At 48.5% G+C, this 20,781-nt stretch overlaps 1 protein-coding gene across 7 annotated transcripts in view; it reads right to left on the minus strand.

Moving 5' to 3' along the window:
* Positions 1 to 20,781, minus strand: part of POLG2 (DNA polymerase gamma 2, accessory subunit) — a 172,655-nt gene that overhangs the window by 27,358 nt on the left and 124,516 nt on the right. For all 7 annotated transcript variants that reach the window (XM_085617246.1, XM_085617249.1, XM_085617245.1 and 4 more), the window contains one exon: positions 5,798 to 5,938. In XM_085617246.1, coding sequence (XP_085473372.1) covers positions 5,798 to 5,938 — 141 coding nt within the window. The remainder of the gene's footprint in view (positions 1 to 5,797; positions 5,939 to 20,781) is intronic.

The raw sequence follows: 20,781 nt of genomic DNA on the forward strand, positions 1-20,781 counted from the left end.
GCCGGGGATGGGGGGTTTCCCTGCTGCATATAGATCCCTCACCATGCTTAACACCGACCATAAAATATTATGTAAAATACTGTCAACAAAGTGGCTGGGGTGGTTCAAGCCCTGGGTCATGAGGACCAATGCGGCTTTATGCCGGCATGTAGAACCACACACAACCATCGCAGACTGGCCCATATTCTGCATGATACGTTGGAAGGGGAGGATGAGAAGGCCCTTGTCTCCCTAGACCTTGAAAAGGCATCTAACACCGCTGAGTGGGCCTTTTTGATGGCCGTGTTGTGGGGGCATGGAGTTTGGACCCAATTTCTGTGCTTGGATACAACTATACAGCTCCTTCTTTACGCATCAGGGTGGAGGGTGAACTTTCTAACGCGTGGCCAGTGGGACGGGGTACTCTTCAGCGGTGCCCTCTTTCGCCCCTCCTGTTTGCTGGGGCAATTAAGCCTCTTGTGCTGTTACTTCGGGCAGAGCTGGAACCCTAGGGGATCAGAGTAGGTGATACTGTATGTTGTCTAGCTATATGTGGGTGACACATTGATATATGTGCACTCGCCTGTGGTGCGTGTTCCCATTCTGATGTAGCACTTTTGGTGAGGTTTCGGGTCTGAAGATCAATGCCCGCAAGTCGTTGCTGTGTCACACACACCAAGGTACAACATCAACGACAGAATGTGGATAGCGTGCTAACGAGGCTGGAGAATTCAGTTAAATTCTGGAATAGGCTCCCTCCATCAGTGATGGGTAGGGAGGCCGTGGCAAAAATGGGTTTTCTCCCTCGCTGCCTATACCTTGTGTAAAACTCCCTGTTTCGCCTGGAGGAACGGTTCTTCCGTATGTTGGATAGCTTGTTGGGTGTCTCTTTTGTGGGGGGGGGGTAGGCACAGCTGTGAGGCGCTCGCAACACTGAAGAAGGACTTGGAGGATGAGGGACTGGCGTCCCGGATGTGCAGTTCTACTATTACGCTGCTAACTTGCAGCATGCAGGCAAGTGCCTTACAGCATCAGACAATTGGGAGAAACGGCTTCTGGGGACTGAGTTCGAAAGTGACACTCTCCTCCAATTGTTAATGTGAGGAGGTAGGTCGGACACCCTGTTCCGTACTTGGTCAAACATACGGCCGGTATATGGGAAAGTGTGGGTCACAAAGTAATTCGCACAGCCCCCTTCAATAGGGAATTAAAACTATGGAATTTGACGCTCTTTGGGAATATTGACTCAATCATGTCTATGGAGCAGTGTCAGGAGGGAGGATGTTTACCCAGGGGATACCTTCATCTCATTTCAGGAAGCACAGGACACTTTTGGGATAGGGCCAGGCCATTTCTTACATTATGCAAAATTGGAAAGTGTGGCGAGAGAGCTCTGGTCAGAATTTCCTGCGGTACCCCGGTCCTTTGCGGTCCTGGATGGTCTTATTGGATGGGGAGAGGAAAGCCACTTATTTACCCATATTTACTGAGCCCTTAGGTCTGATATGCAAGCGTGCCAATTTTCTGTGTGTGGGACCTGGGAAAGGGATTTGGGTACACCCCTCTCGAATTCGGACTAGGTAAGTACGTTGGGCCTTGTCTGCACTGTATCCTGTAACAACAGGTTTTAACTCTTGCACTTTCACTTTATGCATTGTACATATGCTTCTCTGCATGGCCTCAATAAAATAAACCCGCGGACACGGCTCACAGGTTACTGGCTTGCCGTCCCCGATATACAGCAGCCCACTGCAATAGGCCACTCTGATTTTGAGACCGCTCCGCGGCGCAAACATTACAAACGCCTCCTTTAAGCTGTTACAGCCTTCTTTAGGTCGACTCTGACCCAACATCCAACTGCACAGACAGCGGCCGTGGCTGTCTGCACCCTTTACTCTCCTTGTACTTGGCCTGGACTTCCACTCGGCCTTTGCCTGAAACAAACCTCCTCCAAGTCACTCTGACCTGGATCTAGGCAAAATGTATACAGGCATATCATTGTTAATGTCCTGATGATGATCCTATATCTTTTGTAAGGATCGAAACGCCATTGACTTGTTGTACGCCATATACACCTCTTTAATTACTACCTATTACGTGTAATGGTGTCTCCACTATAATTTGTTTGTACTATCAAAATATGTCTCATACAAACAATTTACTCTGCCTGAGCCTTTTTGTTTCATGTTGTACGTCCTTCCCACTAAGTTGGATACAGGCTTGTGTCCCACTTTATTTGTTTCTTCCTGAATGTTGTGTATAATTAAGCAACTATATATTAAACACACCTTTCCGGCTTGACAGCTGTAAAATATAGTACTGATTGGGTCTATATTTATTGTTTGCTCTCCTATTCCTCATGACAGCATTACAAATTGTAATGAGGGTCACGGCATGCTCAGGGAGATTGTGATTAGCCCAAATTATAATTTCCGCTGACCTCGAGTAGTACTGCACATGCTTGGGGGGTGCATTGTTTTGTTGCAGGCTAGATAGGTGACCAGCCCCAGATTTGAGTGCCAAATAAACGTAGGGTAAATTAAACACCTGCTCATTTGTCCAGCGCCTCATCCTTGACCAACTTTGTGGACCTTCTTCACTAGCCAACCGCTGCATCTGGAAGGGGTTAGGAATTCTTGGCATTCAGATTACTGTTATCAAAATACATAGTATCTGGACTGTCAGTTTTAAAATTCTCAGTACTGAAAATCAAGCACTGTGAATCTTAACTGTATTATTCTTGATTTAGTTAACCTCTTTTTGTTATCCCAACCCTCCTCATTCAATCACTGAAAAGGACTTTCATCACTGCATCGCCGATGAACTTAACTTACCCTCTCAGAGCAGGGTCTACGCAGTCCTGTTCCCTCGGATATTTCACGGCCTGTAGCCAATACATTTGTCATGTAGAACAGCCCTGGTTAACTTCTATTTGATTTCCTCTATCAGCACAAGGCCTGGTGTTTGCTCTTGGACCAGTCTCTGCCCCCACAGATTTTAGTGACGGTTTAATGAGGTGATCCTCATTGCCAATGCTTCTCAAGTTTAGAGTTAGTCTTGAAAGTCATGCACCCATTCAGGCTTTTGACAAATTATCAAGATGGCCGCCACAGCCCTATTCCTAATAGGAGGGGTGCGTTATGGAAATCATATGGAGTGGTGTATCAGTAAGGACACAAAATCCAAAGTTGAGTGATTATTCAGGGGATAGTTACTCAGCAGGACACCAACGAGCCCTCCAGAATTCCAGCATTCAATCAGCATTTGGGATATGGTTTAGTCATATTACCCAACACGATCAGCAACGTGCAGGTATTTTAAATGAAATACCCAGAAGGCAGTTAATAAACAATTTACCTTCTCCAGAAAGACCAATATCCTCAAATGACCTTCTGCAGCATTAACACAGAAGGGGTCAGAAAAGTATCCATACGAAAAACCTCTTTCAATGCCAAACCAAAGTAAACTAAGTAAACTAAAATTGTGGTTCGCAAGGTTCATGGGCCAAAATACCCCCAAATGGCTTTCAAATACTCTGGGCCAATTATAAGCTGGTGTGTATAATGAATGGGGAATGTTTGACAGAGCTTCATGATCACTAGATCGGATACACTGAGTACCAAATAACTGAGCTGCCCAAATTTTCAGAGAGACTGCATGAGGCTAGTTCTGCAAATTGAAAACGTTGCCCAGCACCTGACATGTACAGAGCAGAGATAATCTTCTCCTAAGGTACGATCATCTCTTTAGTACGTGCACTTTCAGTCTCTGTTTCTCTTATATAGCAAGACTGTCCCTGATGGAAGCAGCGTTTAATAGTAAAAGAATACCCCAAAATGATCCTGTAAATGTTTTAAACTTAGCTATTATGCCTACTGGAAGAGACTGAGAAACAAAGTGGCCGTTGTGACTCCTTCAAAAGCCATCATGGCGTAGTGCAGCCACTCACCTAACCTCTTTGACTCTTGATTCTTATTAAAGTAACATGATATGGGTTTATTCATTGTTTTTAGCTTCTGAAAGTTTTTAAAATGCTAGTATAGATGATTACATATATTAGCTATTATTAGCAATGTCTTATTTAGCAATAATTTGTGTATGTCCGCAAAATGCCCTACAATTTGTACAATTAGCACATCACATTCTCACTTTCTTATGCATGTACGTTTCTCATGCTGTATTCCCATACACAGCTTGAGAACGAAAAAAAGGCTGTTCGCACGTTTCCATATCTATAAATCTTTCTCAGAGCTGGATCCAGGGGGAGTAGGTTGTCCTAATGTGTACAGTCTCACTTTGTTGATGGGTTGTGTAACTTCCACAGGATTTCAGAAATGTGGAAATGTTTCTGAAGTAAATAGCCCATATGGTATTAAGGATACATTTTAATCCATGGGTTAGACAATAATGCTGACGCATTTACTAAGCACCCCCTGCCCCAGGTACAAGGTTCCTTGAGAGGCCAATTTGCCAGTTTCTGGACTTCCACGCAAGACCTAGAGGTGGTCAAAAGTTCAGACTGCTTGTGACCCAGGACCACAACATTAAACAGTTTGCCTCACATTGTTGTAAAGGTCTTCTTTTGCAGAGGAGGTTTGTGGATGCAAAAAAACGTGGATGATACATTTCTTCATTAAGCTGGAGCTCAGTGAAAGGTTTTGAGATTAAATTTAGGTGAATACACCTTACCCAGATAGAAGGTGGTGTGCAGGGTTTTCAGTTGACTAAATGGCTGTTATGTAGTAAAAAAGCCTCACTTCAAAGAATGCCATCCTCTCAAATATCTGATGGGAAGGGGTGCAACAGGACCAGATTAAGATCCTCCAAAGACAAACTTACTTTAAAGAAAGAAAGAAGATGAAAGGGAAAGTAAGTTTAAAATGAATAACCGTATTAGAGGTGAATTCCTTTGGTCTGCTCCTGTAAACACCAATAGCCAGAGAATATCTCGCTCTCAATGTAATTTTACAACCAGGACAGAACTAGATGGTTTGCAAAAAGCATGACATGGTCCACATAGTAAGGGAAACTATTAAAGGTTGTATTCAGCACGCACTGGGAAAATCTAAGCCGTTTACTACTTCTTTGTGAACTTGTAAAGGAATTTCTGGCAGATGCCAGAACACAAACATTTTCAGATGAAAGGCCACATGAGTGTACTTTGCTTAAATAGGCGCCATATATTCAAGCAGAGTGACTATGGAGATGTGTGAAGGATTCTCTCTACCCATCTCACTGGTGAACAAGACCAGCATCTGAGGTTGCTTAGCACCACATGACATTTGTGAATTTCTCTAAATTTGGCCCTCATTGGCAAGGCCAGGTTGCTAGAGTAACAGATCAATTCCTGGTACTTTTTGATGTACTGTTAAATTGGAGGGGCGTGAAGCAAAGAGAAACTATTCTGCAGGCGAAGTAGAACAGGAGAATGGTCAAGAGTGAGGGCAGACAACTGTGCATCATACAATTCGATCTCTTACATAATGGTTTACAATGCAGCCACAAGGGACAGTCACTCTAAAGAAGCTTACACATCCTTGTGCAGGGGAGTTGAATGTAATGAGTACATACATTTAAAAAAACACCAATTATTTAAGAATCCTATAAACTTATATTACTACGTGAAGTGTGACAGGCTTTAACAATATATTTGCTTAGGAACACCCAAACAAATTAGATCAAAGACCACACATCTGCACAGAAAGCAATAAACGACAAGTGTACTGTGCCAAACACTGCACTGGAACAAAGTTTCAAGATCTACAAAAGCTCCACAGACAGTAACATATAGAGAAATATGCAGACTCTATGGAATGACCTTTCTTTCCTGACTTTTCTTCCTTGCTGCGGAGTTACCCATCGACTGCAGTGAATCAAACAGATATGCCAAAACTCCACGGTCAAGATCTCCACTCACAGACAAAGCCGTGGGCAACACATTCTTCCTTCCGTCTCGGCCCTGCATAGAGAACCAAGAGAGCATTTAGCCACATCCTAACTTCAGCACCATGAGAACAGGTTCTATTACGTCCTATAAATGTAAAACTAATTACTATCGCTATTATAGGCACCCCCCAGTGCTTTCTTTCTTCCTAGTCATGTACCAAAAGTCTTTCAGTGAGTGAGAATAAGCAGTTCAAGACAATTCCTGGATTGGTAGACCTTTTATGTTACTTTGTTGATGGGACTTGGCTTTTATGTACAGCATAGAGCGTTTCAGAAAAAAGGAAGTTTGGGGCATGATGAGAGTACATAAGACACCTAAGTCACATGTGAATAGTTTGACACCTCAGTCAATAACATTGAATGGGAATAAGACACAGGTTTGCTGGAGATGGGATTATACGTATCAGGCTAATGTGCTCTGACATTGGTAAAGCAACCAGGAGGGTTCACTGAGATTGAATCTAAAAACTGCAGCAGGAAACTAGAAGGGCGGAACACAAGGCTATCATGTTTAGACAAGACGACAAAAATACAAACGTATCCCTAACGGACAATTTCCAACATTTGAGAATAAATGTTCTATATGGTAACAAAGGCATGTTTTAATAATTCTCATAGCACCGGCAGACTGCCCTCCAATCAACCAATGAGAGTCAGTGACACGTTTTTTAAGAATAGGTCAGTGCTCTTCTCAACGCAGGTCAACTACCAGCAGAATTCCACTAAGTATCGTTTTTCTCTCGTGGCGTGCAAAGACAGACCACAATATTTCTTTTGCATGTAGTCATTGATAAAATAAGAGAATGTATTTTTTCCCCAAACTCTGTGTATTGAGATCTTTAAGACATTTTAGCAATATTCACAGGCATTGTAAAGAGACACTGAGCATGTAATAGATGCTACTCAGTTGTTCAACAGTTACATTTTACAGGGCATACCTGGGCCTACATTTAAGGATATATGTGTAGAGCAGGGGCGGCTCCTCCGTTAAGGTGGAGGAGCATCGCCCTTACTGCTCTCAGAGCAGAACAGCAAAAATAATATGATAATAACACTGTTATCATTTTATTTTTTGTAGCTGCAGGGCTGGGTTAGGGTGGGGCAGGGCTGATGGCACAGGGGGAGGAGTGGTTTGCACACTTCCTAAGTGAACATGACTGTTTGGCCGGCCCTCATGCGCACTTTGCATGTTCCCAACCAAGCTGCATTACACAGCCTGGTGAGGAACATGCAAAGCCTCCCTGTCCCCATCTGAGCGCCGAACCACGGTGCTCAGACCAATCAAAACGCTGCATCGCCGCATTGCGATTTCCTGCTGCCAGGACTGCAGGAAAAAGGAAGCTGAACAAGACAGTGGAGAGGCGGCAGGTGGCGAAAAGGTAAGTGGTATTTTTTTTTATTATTTTTTTTATTTTCTCTCACCACCTCCAAAGCCGTTTACTTCCAGCCACTACTGGTCTAGACGTCGTGCCCCGATCTATATTGAGGCTCAACATATGGCAACATTGCTTGTGTGCAAACAGGACATGTTTAATGTGTTTTGAGCACCACATGCTTGACAACAAAATAACAGAATCTCTATTGGATAAGGTGGGGAAAGAAAGTAACAAGGAATCTGCAAAGATGGTGGACAATGAAACAGCAGCACAGGCAAAAGCTAGTAAGGTGATCGTGAGAAATTCATGCATGTGTGGGGGACTCACTACTTGCGGGGCAACAAAGAGACCAAACAGACAAGGTACTTGCCTTCGTTAACACCTTATCGGGTAGAGACATAATCTAGCCGCAGATTCCTTATCTTTGAACTTCCAGGCTTCCGGCTGGATCCAGAAGATTTTTCTTAGCGGTACCTCTACACGCCGGTAGGTGGCGTCGGTCGAATCCGTGTGACATCATCGGTGTCGTGTTCGTCGTGACGTCCGTGTTGTCGATACAACAGCAACTCCAGCGCGCTGATGTCAATACTTTTCATGACTTTCCACACCTTAAAGTGACTGATCATGGTGTGCTAAAAAATGAACAGCTAGGGCCCTGAAGAGGAACATCACTGACACTAAAAACAATTCCGCAGTGCGGGGAGGATGGGTGGGTCAGTAAGAAATCTACAGCTAGATCATGTCTTTAACAGATAAGGCATTACCGAAGGTAAGTGACTTGTCCATCTGATAGAAACATCTAGCTGCAGATTCCTTACCTTTGAACAGATACCCACGCAATACCATCCACGGAGGAGGGACTGCGGAAAGGTTTACACCAGAAAATCCTGCAAAACTGAGCGACCAAGCAGGCCTTCTCTGCGAACCTGGGAATCCAGGCAGTAATGTCAGGCAAACATGTGTAGCAATGCCTATGTGGCTGCTTGGCAGATATAAGAAAAATGGGAACACCACGCTATAGAGCTGTAGCGGCCACTTTTGCCCTGGTGGAAAGGGCCCCTAAACCCTTCAGGGGGATCTTTCTTCGCTAAGGCATAGCAAATTTCGATACAGAGGATAACCTAGCAGGATATAGTCCTCATTTGGACAGCACGCCCTTTCTGTGCACCCACGTACCCTATAAAGGGTTGGTCATCCACCAGGAACTCTTTGGTTCCATCGAGATAGAACGATAACGCTCTTTTTGGGTCCAGTAGATGGAGACGTTCCTCTTCCTTGGAAGGGTACGGTGGCGCATAGAAGGTGGGAAGAGTAACCGACTGTCCCAGCTGAAAGGGTGTTATCACGTAAGGCAGAAAAGATGCCCTAGTCCTGCGTACCACTTTGTCCGGGAAGACCATCAAGTAAGGAGGCTTCGATGACAGTGCCTGCTGTTCACGTACCCTCCTGGCAGAGGTTATTGCCACTAAAGTACAAGTTACTTACCTTCGGTAACGCTTTTTCTGGTGGATACAGTATCTGCCTGTGGATTCCTCACCTTGTGAATATCCCCTGCGCCAGCAACATTCGGAAACTTTTGTAGCAGTCCACGCCGATGAGGTCGAAGACGACGTCACAGAGGAACGGCTCCGCTCGGGACTCCGCTGACGTCACCGGCTCCATAAGAAGACCTCGTCGGCGTGATGACGTCAGTTCCGCCCCTTTTTTCCGTGCCTTCGAGGCACACGGACGGACCGACAGCAATATATACACAGTATACACAGTACATGATATGCAAAGCAACACACACAGTGTGAAGAATAAATAGAAAGGCAAAAGAATAACACAATGCCTTTGACAGTAACAAATACAATTTGAAACACCATCAATAGAATTGTAGGTATAGAAGGAGGCGGGTGGGTCAGTGAGGAATCCACAGGCAGATACTGTATCCACCAGAAAAAGCGTTACCGAAGGTAAGTAACTTGTTCTTCTGATGGATACATCTGCCAGTGGATTCCTCACCTTGTGAATAGATTCCCACAGCAGTCCCCACTCCCGGAGGAGGGTGTCCACCCTTCTATACCAAAAAGTCCTGAAGGACGGAACGAGCAAAGTGTCCGTCCCTCCTCACCTCGGTGTCCAAGCAATAATGTTTTGCGAAGGTGTGGAGGGAGGCTCAAGTTGCTGCCCTACAACTGTCCTCCACAGGAACACCCCTAGACAAAGCAGAAGTGGAAGATTTTGCTCTAGTGGAATGAGCTCTTAAACACTCTGGAGGTTCCTTACCCGCCAAAGAGTAGCATATCTTGATGCACAAGACAATCCATCTGGAAAGGGTGCGCTTGTGCACCGCTCGCCCTTTTCTGCAGCCAACAAAGCCCACAAAGAGCTGGTCATCAACCCTGAAGTCCTTTGTCCTGTCAAGGTAGAAGCTCACCGCCCTCTTAGGGTCCAAGCGGTGAAGTCTCTCCTCCTCCTTGGAAGGGTGAGGGGGAGGATAGAAGGTAGGGAGGGTAATGGATTGCCCCAGATGGAAAGGAGTTACCACCTTAGGCAAAAATGCAGCCCTGGTCCTGAGTACCATTCGTTCAGCATGAATGGTCAAAACGGGGGTTTTGAACTAAGAGCTTGAAGCTCACTTACCCTCCTTGCCGAGGTAATTGCAATGAGGAAAACCGTCTTAAAAAGACAACAGTCTCAAGGGACACTTGTGCAAGGGCTCGAAGGGAGAACCCATAAGATAAGTCAAGACAAGGTTTAAGCCCCATTGAGGCACACTAAAGGGAGTAGGAGGAAATCTGTTTGTGAGGCCCTTAAGAAAACGAAGAACAATAGGTGATTTGAATAATGACAGCTGATCCGGCAAGCAAAGGAAAGCCGACAAAGCCGATAAGTATCCTTTTACAGTAGCCACAGCAAAGCCCTGCTGAGCAAGAGAAAGGGCAAACTGTAGAATGTTAGATAGACGAGCCTTCAAAAGGATCAATTGACTTCTCTCCACACCAGAGAACAAATTTGGACCACCTATATGAATATACAGATTTGGTGGAATGACGTCTGTCAGACAAAATTACATCCACCACGTCAGGCGGGAGAGAAACAGAACTCAGGTTGCCCCATTCAATTTCCAGGCATGAAGGTGTAAGCTCTGGAGGTGGGGGTGTAGAACCTGCCCCTCTGACTGCCAGAGGAGGTCTGCCCTCAGAGGGAGATGGAGCGGAGGGCACGAGGAGAGGTGGAGAAGATCTGTATACCACACCCTTCTTGGCCAATCCGGGGCGATCAAAATGACTTGGGCCTGGTCTTGGCGAATCTTCCTCAGAACCCGAGGAATCAAGGATATGGGAGGAAACGCGTAAAGGAGTCGTGAGCCCCAACTCAACTGAAACGCGTCCCCCAACGCTCCCTGCATCGGATACTGAAGACTGCAGAATGACGGGCAGTGAGCATTCTTGTGAGTGGCGAACAGGTCCACCCGAGGAGTTCCCCACATCCGAAAGACGTGACAAACTACCTCCAGATGAAGCCTCCACTCGTGGTCGGCGGAGAACTGCTGACTGAGACTGTCCGCACGTACGTTCAGCACCCCGGCCAGATGATTTGTCATCAGACAAATCTGATGGTCCTGAGCCCAGGACCATAGACACAGGGCCTCTCTGCAGAGACAAAGAGACCCCACTCCTCTCAGTTTGTTTATATACCACATCGCGGTAGTGTTGTCCGTCAGTACTTGAACAGACTGACCGCGAAGGGAAGGGAGGAAGGCCTGGAGTGCTAAACGAATTGCCCTCAATTCCAAAAGGTTGATGTGAAGCAACCTTTCCTCTGGAGACCAAAGACCCTTGATTTCCAGATCCCCCAGATGAGCACCCCACCCTAAGGTGGATGCAACCGTTCTCACCGTGGCCACCGATGGAGGTAGTCGATGAAAGAGCTTCCCTTGAGACAGGTTGCCCTCCATGCTCCACCAGGACAGATCCGCTGCAGCTTCTCTGGAGATCCTCACAGACTCCCTGAGATCTCCTTTGTGCTGATACCACTGCTTGCGGAGGCACCACTGGAGCGCCCTCATGTGCCAGTGTGCATGGTTGACCAACAGGATGCAGGAAGCGAACAGACCGAGCAGGCGTAGGACCTTCAGAACTGGAACGACCACTCCGTTGTAAAATAAAGGAATCATTTCCTGTATGTCGAGAATCCTTTGAGGAGGAGGGAATGCTCGACAAACAGTAGTGTCCAGTACCGCACCTATGAACAGGTTGCGCTCAGAGGGCACCAGGTGAGATTTGGGCACGTTTATCGAGAAACCCAATTTGTACAACAGCTGAGTTGTATCCTGCAGATGACGTAGCACCTTCTCTGGCGACTCCGCCTTGATCAGCCAGTCGTCCAAATAAGGGAAAACTGAGATCCCCGACCTTCTGAGATGGGCTGCCACCACTGCTATCACCTTCGTGAGACCAAACGGGAGGACCGCAAACTGATAATGTTGCGACCCTACCGTAAACCGGAGATACTTCCTGTGCCACTTCAGGATGGGGATGTGAAAATACGCATCCTGCAAGTCGAGCGACACCATCCAGTCCTCCTGATTCAGCGCTTGAAGAACCTGAGCAAGGGTGAGCATCTTGAACTTCTCTTACTTTAGAAAAAGATTCAAGATTCTGAGGTCCAATATCGGACGCAATCTGCCGTCCTTTTTCGGAATCAGAAAATACCGGGAGTAGCATCCCTGACCCCTCTCCTCCTCTGGAACCACCTCTATCGCACCTTTTTGAAACAGCTTCAGGACTTCCACCTGTAGAAGAAGACGGTGGTCCTCCAAGCAAGCCCCTTGACAAGGAGGGTAATTTAGAGGGAATTCCCGAAAGGGAAGGGCGTACCAATTTTCTACAAGATCCAGAACCCAGAGATCTGTAGTTACAGACTCCCAATCTTGTAGAAAATGGGTAAGCCGGCCCCCCACAGGACCAGCATGATCCGGAATGGCGGATCTAGGGCTGCTTTGCGGTGGTGGGAGGGGCTGAGGAGGAGGAAGAGGAGGAGGAAGAGGAGGAGGAGAGTTGACGGCCACGTGTGCGACCCCTGATTCTACCTCTGAAACCTCTAGACGAGGAACCTTGCTGCTGCTGTTGCTGCTGCTGGGTCTGTCTATAAGATCGAAAGGATGTCCTTCCGAACCCTCTGTACCTTTTAAAAGACCCCCTCGACTGAGATTGCAGGCCCAGAGATTTAGCCGTCGCCTTGCTCTCTTTGAAACGCTCCAGAGCAGCATCTGCCTTTTTACCAAACAGGCCAGATCCATAAATTGGCAGATCCAAAAGAGTCGATTGCACATCCTGTGAAAACTCCGAAGATCTTAACCATGCACTCCTTCTGGTAGCGACAGAAGATCCCATGATCCTCGCCACTGAATCCGCCGTGTCCAGTCCACTTTGGATCACCTGGCGTGCAGCCGCCTGGGCATCAGTCAAGATCTCATTGAATCCAGCCCTATCCTCCTCAAACAGTTTCAGCGCCAGCTTCTTAGCAGAATCCATAAGTGCATGCACATAACGTCCTAGAAGACAAGTGGCGTTCGTTGATTTCAAGGCCATGCTGGCTGATGAAAATACCTTTTTTGCTGATTGGTCCAGCTTTTTAGCCTCTCTGTCCCCCGGAACCGGAGGAAAAGCACCCTTGGACTTTCCTGAACTAGCTGCCTGAATCACCAGGCTCTCAGGCGAAGGATGTGACGTTAAAAACTCAGGGTCCCCTGGGGCTGCCCTATATCTCTTAGCAACCGTCTTAGAGACTGCAGGAGCAGAAAAGGGCTTACGCCACACCTCTAACACAGGGTCCATAATGGCCTCATTAAAAGGAAGCAATGGCTCTGAAGCTGCCGTAGGAGAATGTAATACCCCAGGTAAAATGTTCGATTTAAACTCCGTAGTTGGCAACTGGAGATCAAGCAGTTCTGCAGCCTTCCTGATAACTGCATGATAAGGAGCAACGTCCTTAGAGGGTTCGTTCGACGGTGAAGTAATCTCCCACTCAGGAGACAAATCCAACCCACTAGCTTCCTTAAGCTCCTCAAATACTTCATCAGATTCTACCAATTCTCCTTCCTCTGCTTCCTCCAGAAGGTACGTCCGCTCATCAACAACCCTCTGAGCCTCCCTTCTGGACCGAATCCGTATCATCGGTGTCGGCGGCTCCGTGTTCGAATCAGACGGCGCCGGCGTCGAGCGTGGATCTGCAGGAGCCGCCGGCGGCGAATGAGGTCGAGCTGGAGCCGGTGAGGATGGAAGCGGCGTCGACGTCCTCGGCGCCGGTAGATGCCAAGACGGCGTCGCTGGAAAGAACGGCATGAAAGGGGCCTGTGGATATACTTGCGGCACCCCTAAATTAAACGCCATTGGACCCATCGGACCCGCAGGTGCACCAGTGGTGTACATGGCTCTAGCGAACACCCCGTACATAGCATTTAAATAATGCGAGAGGTCCTGACCTGGTCCAGGGAAAGCAGGGTACTGGTCAGGCATCACCGGACTTGGGCCAACCGGCGCCGACGGTGGAATCAACGGCGTCGCAGGCTCACCCGGGACTTGAAGTTCTTCAACCGGGGCCGGAGATGGAGCCGGAGAGGATACCGGCGCCGGAGATGGAACCGGCGTCCGAGCCGGAACCGGTCAAGGAAGCCACTGGTGATGAAGGACCAGGAGGTGAATCAGGCACAGGAGAAGGAGAAGGAGAAACAGACTCCTTCCGGCGTCGAGTTGGTGATTTCGACTTCGGAGCCGAGCTCTTGTCCGAATGGTGTCGAGACGAGTGTCTTCTCTTCTTCTTATGCTTCTTGGCTCGAGATTCATGCCCCGAAGTCGACTTCGACTTCGACCTCGACTTCGATCGAGACCTCGACCTCGTCCTCGACCTCCTTCTCCCTCTCTTCTCCTTCATTTTTGCAATGAAGAGCTTCGCTTCCCGTTCTTTAAGAGCCTTCGTGCTCATCTTGCGGCAGCTGGAACAGCCATCCACGTCGTGGTCTGATGACAAACACTACACACAGTCCTCATGTGGATCTGTGATCGACATGTGCTTGCCACACTCACTGCAAGGCTTGAATCCAGACTTCCTTGTCGACATTCTCGAGAAAGAACAGAGAAAATCTAGATAATACACAAAGTAACAACGATGCTAACAACAGCGATTCCCGAAATCCGTTGGCTTCGACGGCGCGGAAAAAAGGGAACTGACGTCATCACGCCGACGAGGTCTTCTTATGGAGCCGGTGACGTCAGCGGAGTCACGAGCGGAGCCGTTCCTCTGTGACGTCGTCTTCGACCTCATCGGCGTGGACTGCTACAAAAGTTTCCGAATGTTGCTGGCGCAGGGTATATTCACAAGGTGAAGAATCCACTGGCAGATGTATCCATCAGAAACGGCTGTTTTGATGGTGAGCCAGCCATAGAGAGCAGTTGTGCAGCAGCTCAAATGGTGCACACATCAGAAAGGTGAGAACCAAGTTAAGGTCCAACTGTGGCATAATGAAGGGTGAAGGAGGGAACAAGTGGGTTAACCCCCTACAAGAACCTCTGCACCAGAGGTGATTTGAAAAGAAAAGGCTGGACAGGCAGTTGAAGAAAAGAATAAAGGGCTGAAAGATATCCCGTCAAGGTGCCCAGAGCAGAGCCCTGCCAGGCAAGGGAAAGAATAAACAGGAGGACATCAGATAAGGATGCAGGTAGAGGGTTAATAGACCGGTCTATACAATATTTACAAAACTTGCTCCATCGGTAGGCATATACAGATTTTGTGCAGGAGGAAGGTCAAAAGCGGTTTACTGTCGCCGTTCAATCTCCAAGCAAGGGTGCGGAGAGTAGACCGGTTCAGGTGGAGGGCCCTCCCCTGCTGCTGCGACAGAATATCCTCCCGACGGTGCAACCTGAACTGAGAATCGATGCTAATGTCTAGAAGCTCAGGATACCAAACTCTCTGTGCCCAGTGCGGAGCCACGGGAATGAATGGTACCCGGTCGATCCTGAACTTCTTGAGCACTCTGGGTAGGAATGGTATGGGTGAAAAGGCGTATAGGAAGCCTGTGCTCCACTCGCAACGAAAAGCGTCGCCGAGCGAGAGCCGTCTTGAAACTGCTGACATTACGCGTTCTCTTCGGAGGCGAACAGATCTAACCAAGACTCTCCCCACTGCTGAAAGAGACCTTGTAGCACCTCCGGATGGAGACGTCACCCGTGATCCGCAAGGCACCTTTGGCTGAGCTCATCCGCCCTGGCGTTCAGAGAACCGGCCAGGTGTTGAACCACCAGGAAAATGTCCTGTTGTTCTAGCCAAGACCAGAGATTCAGGACCTCTTGAGAAAGAGCCCACGACCCTACTTCGCCCTGCTTGTTGCAGTACCACTTGGCGGTAGTGTTGTCCGTGAACACTCAGATTAGCCTTCCCTATATGGATGGTGAAAAGGCTTTTATTGTCAGTCGGATTGCCCAAAGCTCCAACAGGTTTATATGGAGCAGGACCTCCGCCGGAGGCCAGAGTCCTCTGATCTCCAACTCACCCGGAAGAGACGCATCTGTCACTACTGTGAGATCTGGGTAGGGAAGGGGGAGGGGCCTGCTCTTGACCCAATTGCGGTCTGTCAGCCAACACTGCAGGTCTCTCGCAGTGCCTTTCGAGATCTGAACCAGGTCGGTAAGATTTCCTCGATGCTGTGCCCATTGGAACTTCAGGTCCCACTGCAGACCCCGCATGTGCCACCGTGCATGGTTCACTAGCAGGATGCAGGAGACAATGAGGCCCAACAGCCTCAGAGTCATTCCAGCGGGGCCGGGATGAACCGCGTCCACAGCCCCGCAGAGGTTGCTGAACTTGCGGGGACCGCTAGCAGGAATAGGGTTGAAGCAGTTGATAGCCCCTTCCTTAGGCACAAAAGGAGTGAAAAGCAGATGAAGTCCTAGGGGTTGTAGTGAGGCCCAAAGACTTGGCCGTGGCCCGCGAGTCTTTGAAACGCTCAAGGGCAGTATCCGTTTTGTCTCTGAAGAGACGGGAGCCATCAAATAGCATGTCCATGGGGTTAGTCTGGTCATCCCCTGAAAAAAACAGAGGTTCTCAGCCAGGGGTGGCAACGAACGGCCAGCGGCATGGAAATCACTCTGCCCAGCGAGTCCGTCGTGTCCAAGCCACAACTGAAGGTGAACTTAGCTGCGTCTCTCCCGTCTAAAATAGCTTTGGAGAGTAGAGCCCGGTCCTTCTCCGAGACTCTAGGCAGCACTTGCAGAACCGTATCCCATATCGAATGGGAATAGCGACCAAAAAGGCATGCGGTGTTCACCGGCCGCAATGCCATACTGGCGGACTTGGATTCCGTGTCCAGGGGTGCGGAAGGAACGCGCCAAGGGAAGTGGAAGTCTGGACCACCAAGCTTTGTGGGGTGGATGGTTAAGGAAAAGTGGGTTGCCTGGTGCAGGGCGATGGCGGCGGGCTATCGTCCTGTTCACAGGAGCCCCTGTGCTGGGTTTGGACCTAGGACCCAGAAGGACGTCTGTTAAGGCCTCATTAAAGTGCAGTCGGGGTTCCAAACTGGAGACCCCAGGCTGCAGGACCTCTGTCAAGACGTTAGTCTTGACCACCACTGTAGGAAGCTGCAGGTCCAGGACATCCGCAGCCCTACACACCACCATTGCAAATGACGCTCCATCCTCTGTAGCTAGGGTAGGAGGGGAAGCATGCCAGAGTCTGGGGAGGTGTCCAAACCACTGGTATCACCCAACTCCTCGCACCAGTCCACATCTTGTTGGTGCTGGATTTCTAAGGGATCCTGCTCCCCCTCCCAATCCTCTTCCTCCATCCCTATCCATTCAGTATAGGGCAGGGTGAACGACATGGAGCCATACGTCCTGCGTCAACACTGGTCTCAGCGTTGAGGGATGCCCGACTGGCTCTGTGTTGTCAGGAGGGGCGCAACCGGTACACCGACGACGCCGAGGACTTTGGCATCAGACGCGACTGTGGGGAAGGTTGCTGTGGAGGTGTAACCGGCGTCGGGCCGGACCCGGGAATGGGTCCAATCAGAGGCCGTGGCGACAGGGCTGGAGCCACAGGCATGGGAACCACAGGGGCTCATCCATCCTCTGTGTCTGTGGGGCCCGAAGGCACGCCAGCAGGGTCAGGCCACCCAAATATTGCGCACATGCCATCATAGAACTCCTTTAGTTGGGCGGGGGTCGCTTCCTGACCCGGCAAGGCAGGGAAATGCTGAGCCGACCTAAGCACTTGCTCAGCGGAGCGGTGCCTTGAACACTGAGGTTTCTCTGCTGTGTTGCAAGACAGGAACACTCCGACTTCTTGTGTTTTTTGTGGTGCCTCTTACCTGACGTCCACGACTTCGACTGAGAGGACTTCGATTCACCGGAGATGTGCTCGGGCCTTCCTCTTGAGCGAGACCTGGACAGGGATCGAGACCCACGAGGCGACATCCTGAGCATGGACTTCGAGTCGTGGTCACGCTCCAGACACCAGAGACACACTAAATGGGGGTCCGTGACCGACATGGCATGGTGACAGGCGCAACACAGCTTGAACCCCTAAGTCTTCTTACTTGACATAACCTAAACACACCAACAAAGTCGACAAAATGTCGAAAAAGTCTGTCAAAAATTAACATGGGGTAGCGCTCTTCTCTGGTGGTTATATTGATGACACGGACGTCATGACGACGACAAACATGATGCGTACGACGTCACGTGGAGTCAACCTACCGGCGCGCAGGGGTACTGCAAAGGAAAATCTTCCAGATCCAGCCTGACGCCTGGACGTTCAAAGGTAAGAAATCTGCGGCTAGATGTCTCTATCAGATGATATATGATAGGTGTGCGAACTAGCCTGGAGGTCAGGTGTGTAGTGAAGCATAGGCTAAGCCAGATGGTTCATTCAGTAAGGGCTTCCTCACGTGTCGATTCCCGGGACTGGGTAAGCATGATGTCCCATGCCGCCACCATGAGCCGTTAACATAGGTGACTGACCTCTTCATAATGCAGAGCACTGCTCTCTGCTTTCCCCAGCTAAGGAGCGCCTTCTACCAGCTTGAGATTGATGAGGGTTGTGTGGCTCTCCAGTGTAATGTGAGGGTGCATTTGGCCAGTAGGAGGGCCAGGTTTGCGAAGAGCACTCGCACTTCATGTTGCTTCTGCCTCTTGTAAATTGCCAGGGCAGTTGTTTCCTATGCACGCCAGTAGGGAGCAAGGGCGGAGCATGTCCACAGCATGTGGCGAAAGTCGGCTGCAGGGGACTGACATCTAAGGCATGCCAGGTGAGCTGTGGGAAATCTGCGTTTCAGTCTATGCAGCAAAAGATAGGCCCTGTAAAGACCCATTTTTTAAATGTTTTTATATCGTGCATTGTGAGAAATTCTTTATTGGGATTCTAGAGCCAAGTTCCATTCGGAATCATGCAGGAGGCACACCAAATCCTCTTTTCAAACAGAAGTTTATAAATTTCACAGCATGCCAGTGATCACCCCACAGTACTCGAGTTGGGTGACATTTTGTGAGTATTCTTCCAAGTGACAGAGAGATTAAATATATAGGAGCTTTCTACATTAAGATAAGTTCGGAAGGTGCCTAAAGTACTGGAGTGTATTAACTAGAGAATTATTGTTAGATACTACCTTGTAGAAGTACCAGATTAGCCTTGATGAAGTCTGCTGTGTAACTTGCAGCTCAGACGAAACACGTGTTGGCAGAGGCAGTGAAATGTCTAAACTTTTGTTTGAAAAGAATAAAGCCTGTTGGTGATAACACACACAACAGTAACTCTATGTAGACTTATTTGGGAGTGCTTTTTGATGACCTGGACCTGCTCTAACAGAAGAGGAATTGGTGGTTTCTCTTCCTTCTTGAGCACCCAATATTTTTCCTGCTTTGCTTTGATCAACAAAACTGTGAAGTCTAATGATAGGCAAGTGTGTGCGACTTCCTTCCTAGCCACCTCCCTTGACTTTGAATGGGCCGAGGGCATCGTAATCTTGATGCAACTGTTCAAATGGAAGACTATGACGATCCTGGAAAAGATTACTCACCGTTTCTATGGACTTTTCATGCCAGAAAGACTGGTCTTTCTGAGGTGAAGGATCCAGGGAATCTTGGCAACCCTTGTAGGGGGATCGTCGGAGCATATGGCCTCACAGGGCGCATCAATTGAAAGATTCAGGCGAGGTATTTGTCGGTCACCCACATATGTAAGGACCAGGAGCAGTGTAGTTTAACTCTAGTTAGTAACAGCTGATGGAGGATACCGGGGATAGGGGTCCATCACCGGTATTGGTTTCAGAGATATTCTTTACCGCAAGCCAGTGGGAAACCCATTGGAGTTGGACCGCTAAATAGTATGATTCAAAGAACGGATCACCAAAACCACGTAGGCCTACTTTAGTTTGCTAAGGGTTATTAATCACCGCTTGTCAACCCAGAGCATCGAATAAACTCTTTGAAAACATTTTGGGGCGGATAGAGTGGTACATTGACGAAGGAGTAGTCGGGAAAGGATGATCATCTTAGAGAGAAGAATTTTGCCTGCGAGTGCAATGGGTAGGCGCTACCAGAACCGGGTCTGGGACCTTAGAGATGAAAGTGCCCACTTCAGATCACCCTCAAATAGATTCTGTTGCAAGTGGTATATGCGTTTACCTAAGTAACGAAATGTTGTGTCTGCCCACACCAGTTTCAGTCTGCCAAGGTAAATACCCTGAGGGAGCATGTCACGGCGCAGGGGAAAGAAGCACAATTTTTCCCAATTTACCCGTAAACCCGCTGCTGCCTCAAAATCTCAGAAGGTGACGTAGATCGTTTTGCCGCCTACGGAGGCGTCTTGCAGACAGAGCAACAGGTCATCAGCATATAATGACACTGCATGTAAGGTGCCATTCAAGGGAATTCCCGAGTATATACCCTTCAATCCGAGGCAAAGGGCCAGAACCGCAATGGCAAAAGGGATAGGGGACAACCCTGGCAAGGACTACTCTCTCACCTTGAACGAGTCAGATTAGTTGGCTTATATGTATTTGTGAGGAGAGGGTGGAGTACCCTAGCAAGTGCTTTAAATAGGCCGGTACTCACCGGTACTGAGTTCCGGCACTTTTTCATTTCCTCCTCTTGAGTACAAGCACTTTTTCTAGAACGAAAAGAGTACCAGTACTCATGGGGACCGGACCTTAACCGAGGCAGCGCTCCGCTCCCTTCATCCCTCAACTGATACCAAGGCAGCACCTTTATCAAGCACTGCAGGGAATTAATCACAGGAGCTGGTCACAAGGATACAGCGTGAGCTGCTTTGCAAGTGATCAGAGCAGGGGTGTGTCTGCAGAGTGATTCAATTGATCCTTCACAGGGGGGCTGTGAAATCTAATGAGTGGCGGTGGGAGGCACTGTTCGGGAGAGAACAAAAGAACGTTTGCTAATGCTTTCACCACCGCCACGCATCTAAATTGCCTTCTTGCATGTGTAAA

This window comes from Triturus cristatus, chromosome 7 (assembly GCF_964204655.1).
Source record: "Triturus cristatus chromosome 7, aTriCri1.1, whole genome shotgun sequence".
Classification (NCBI taxonomy): domain Eukaryota; kingdom Metazoa; phylum Chordata; class Amphibia; order Caudata; family Salamandridae; genus Triturus; species Triturus cristatus.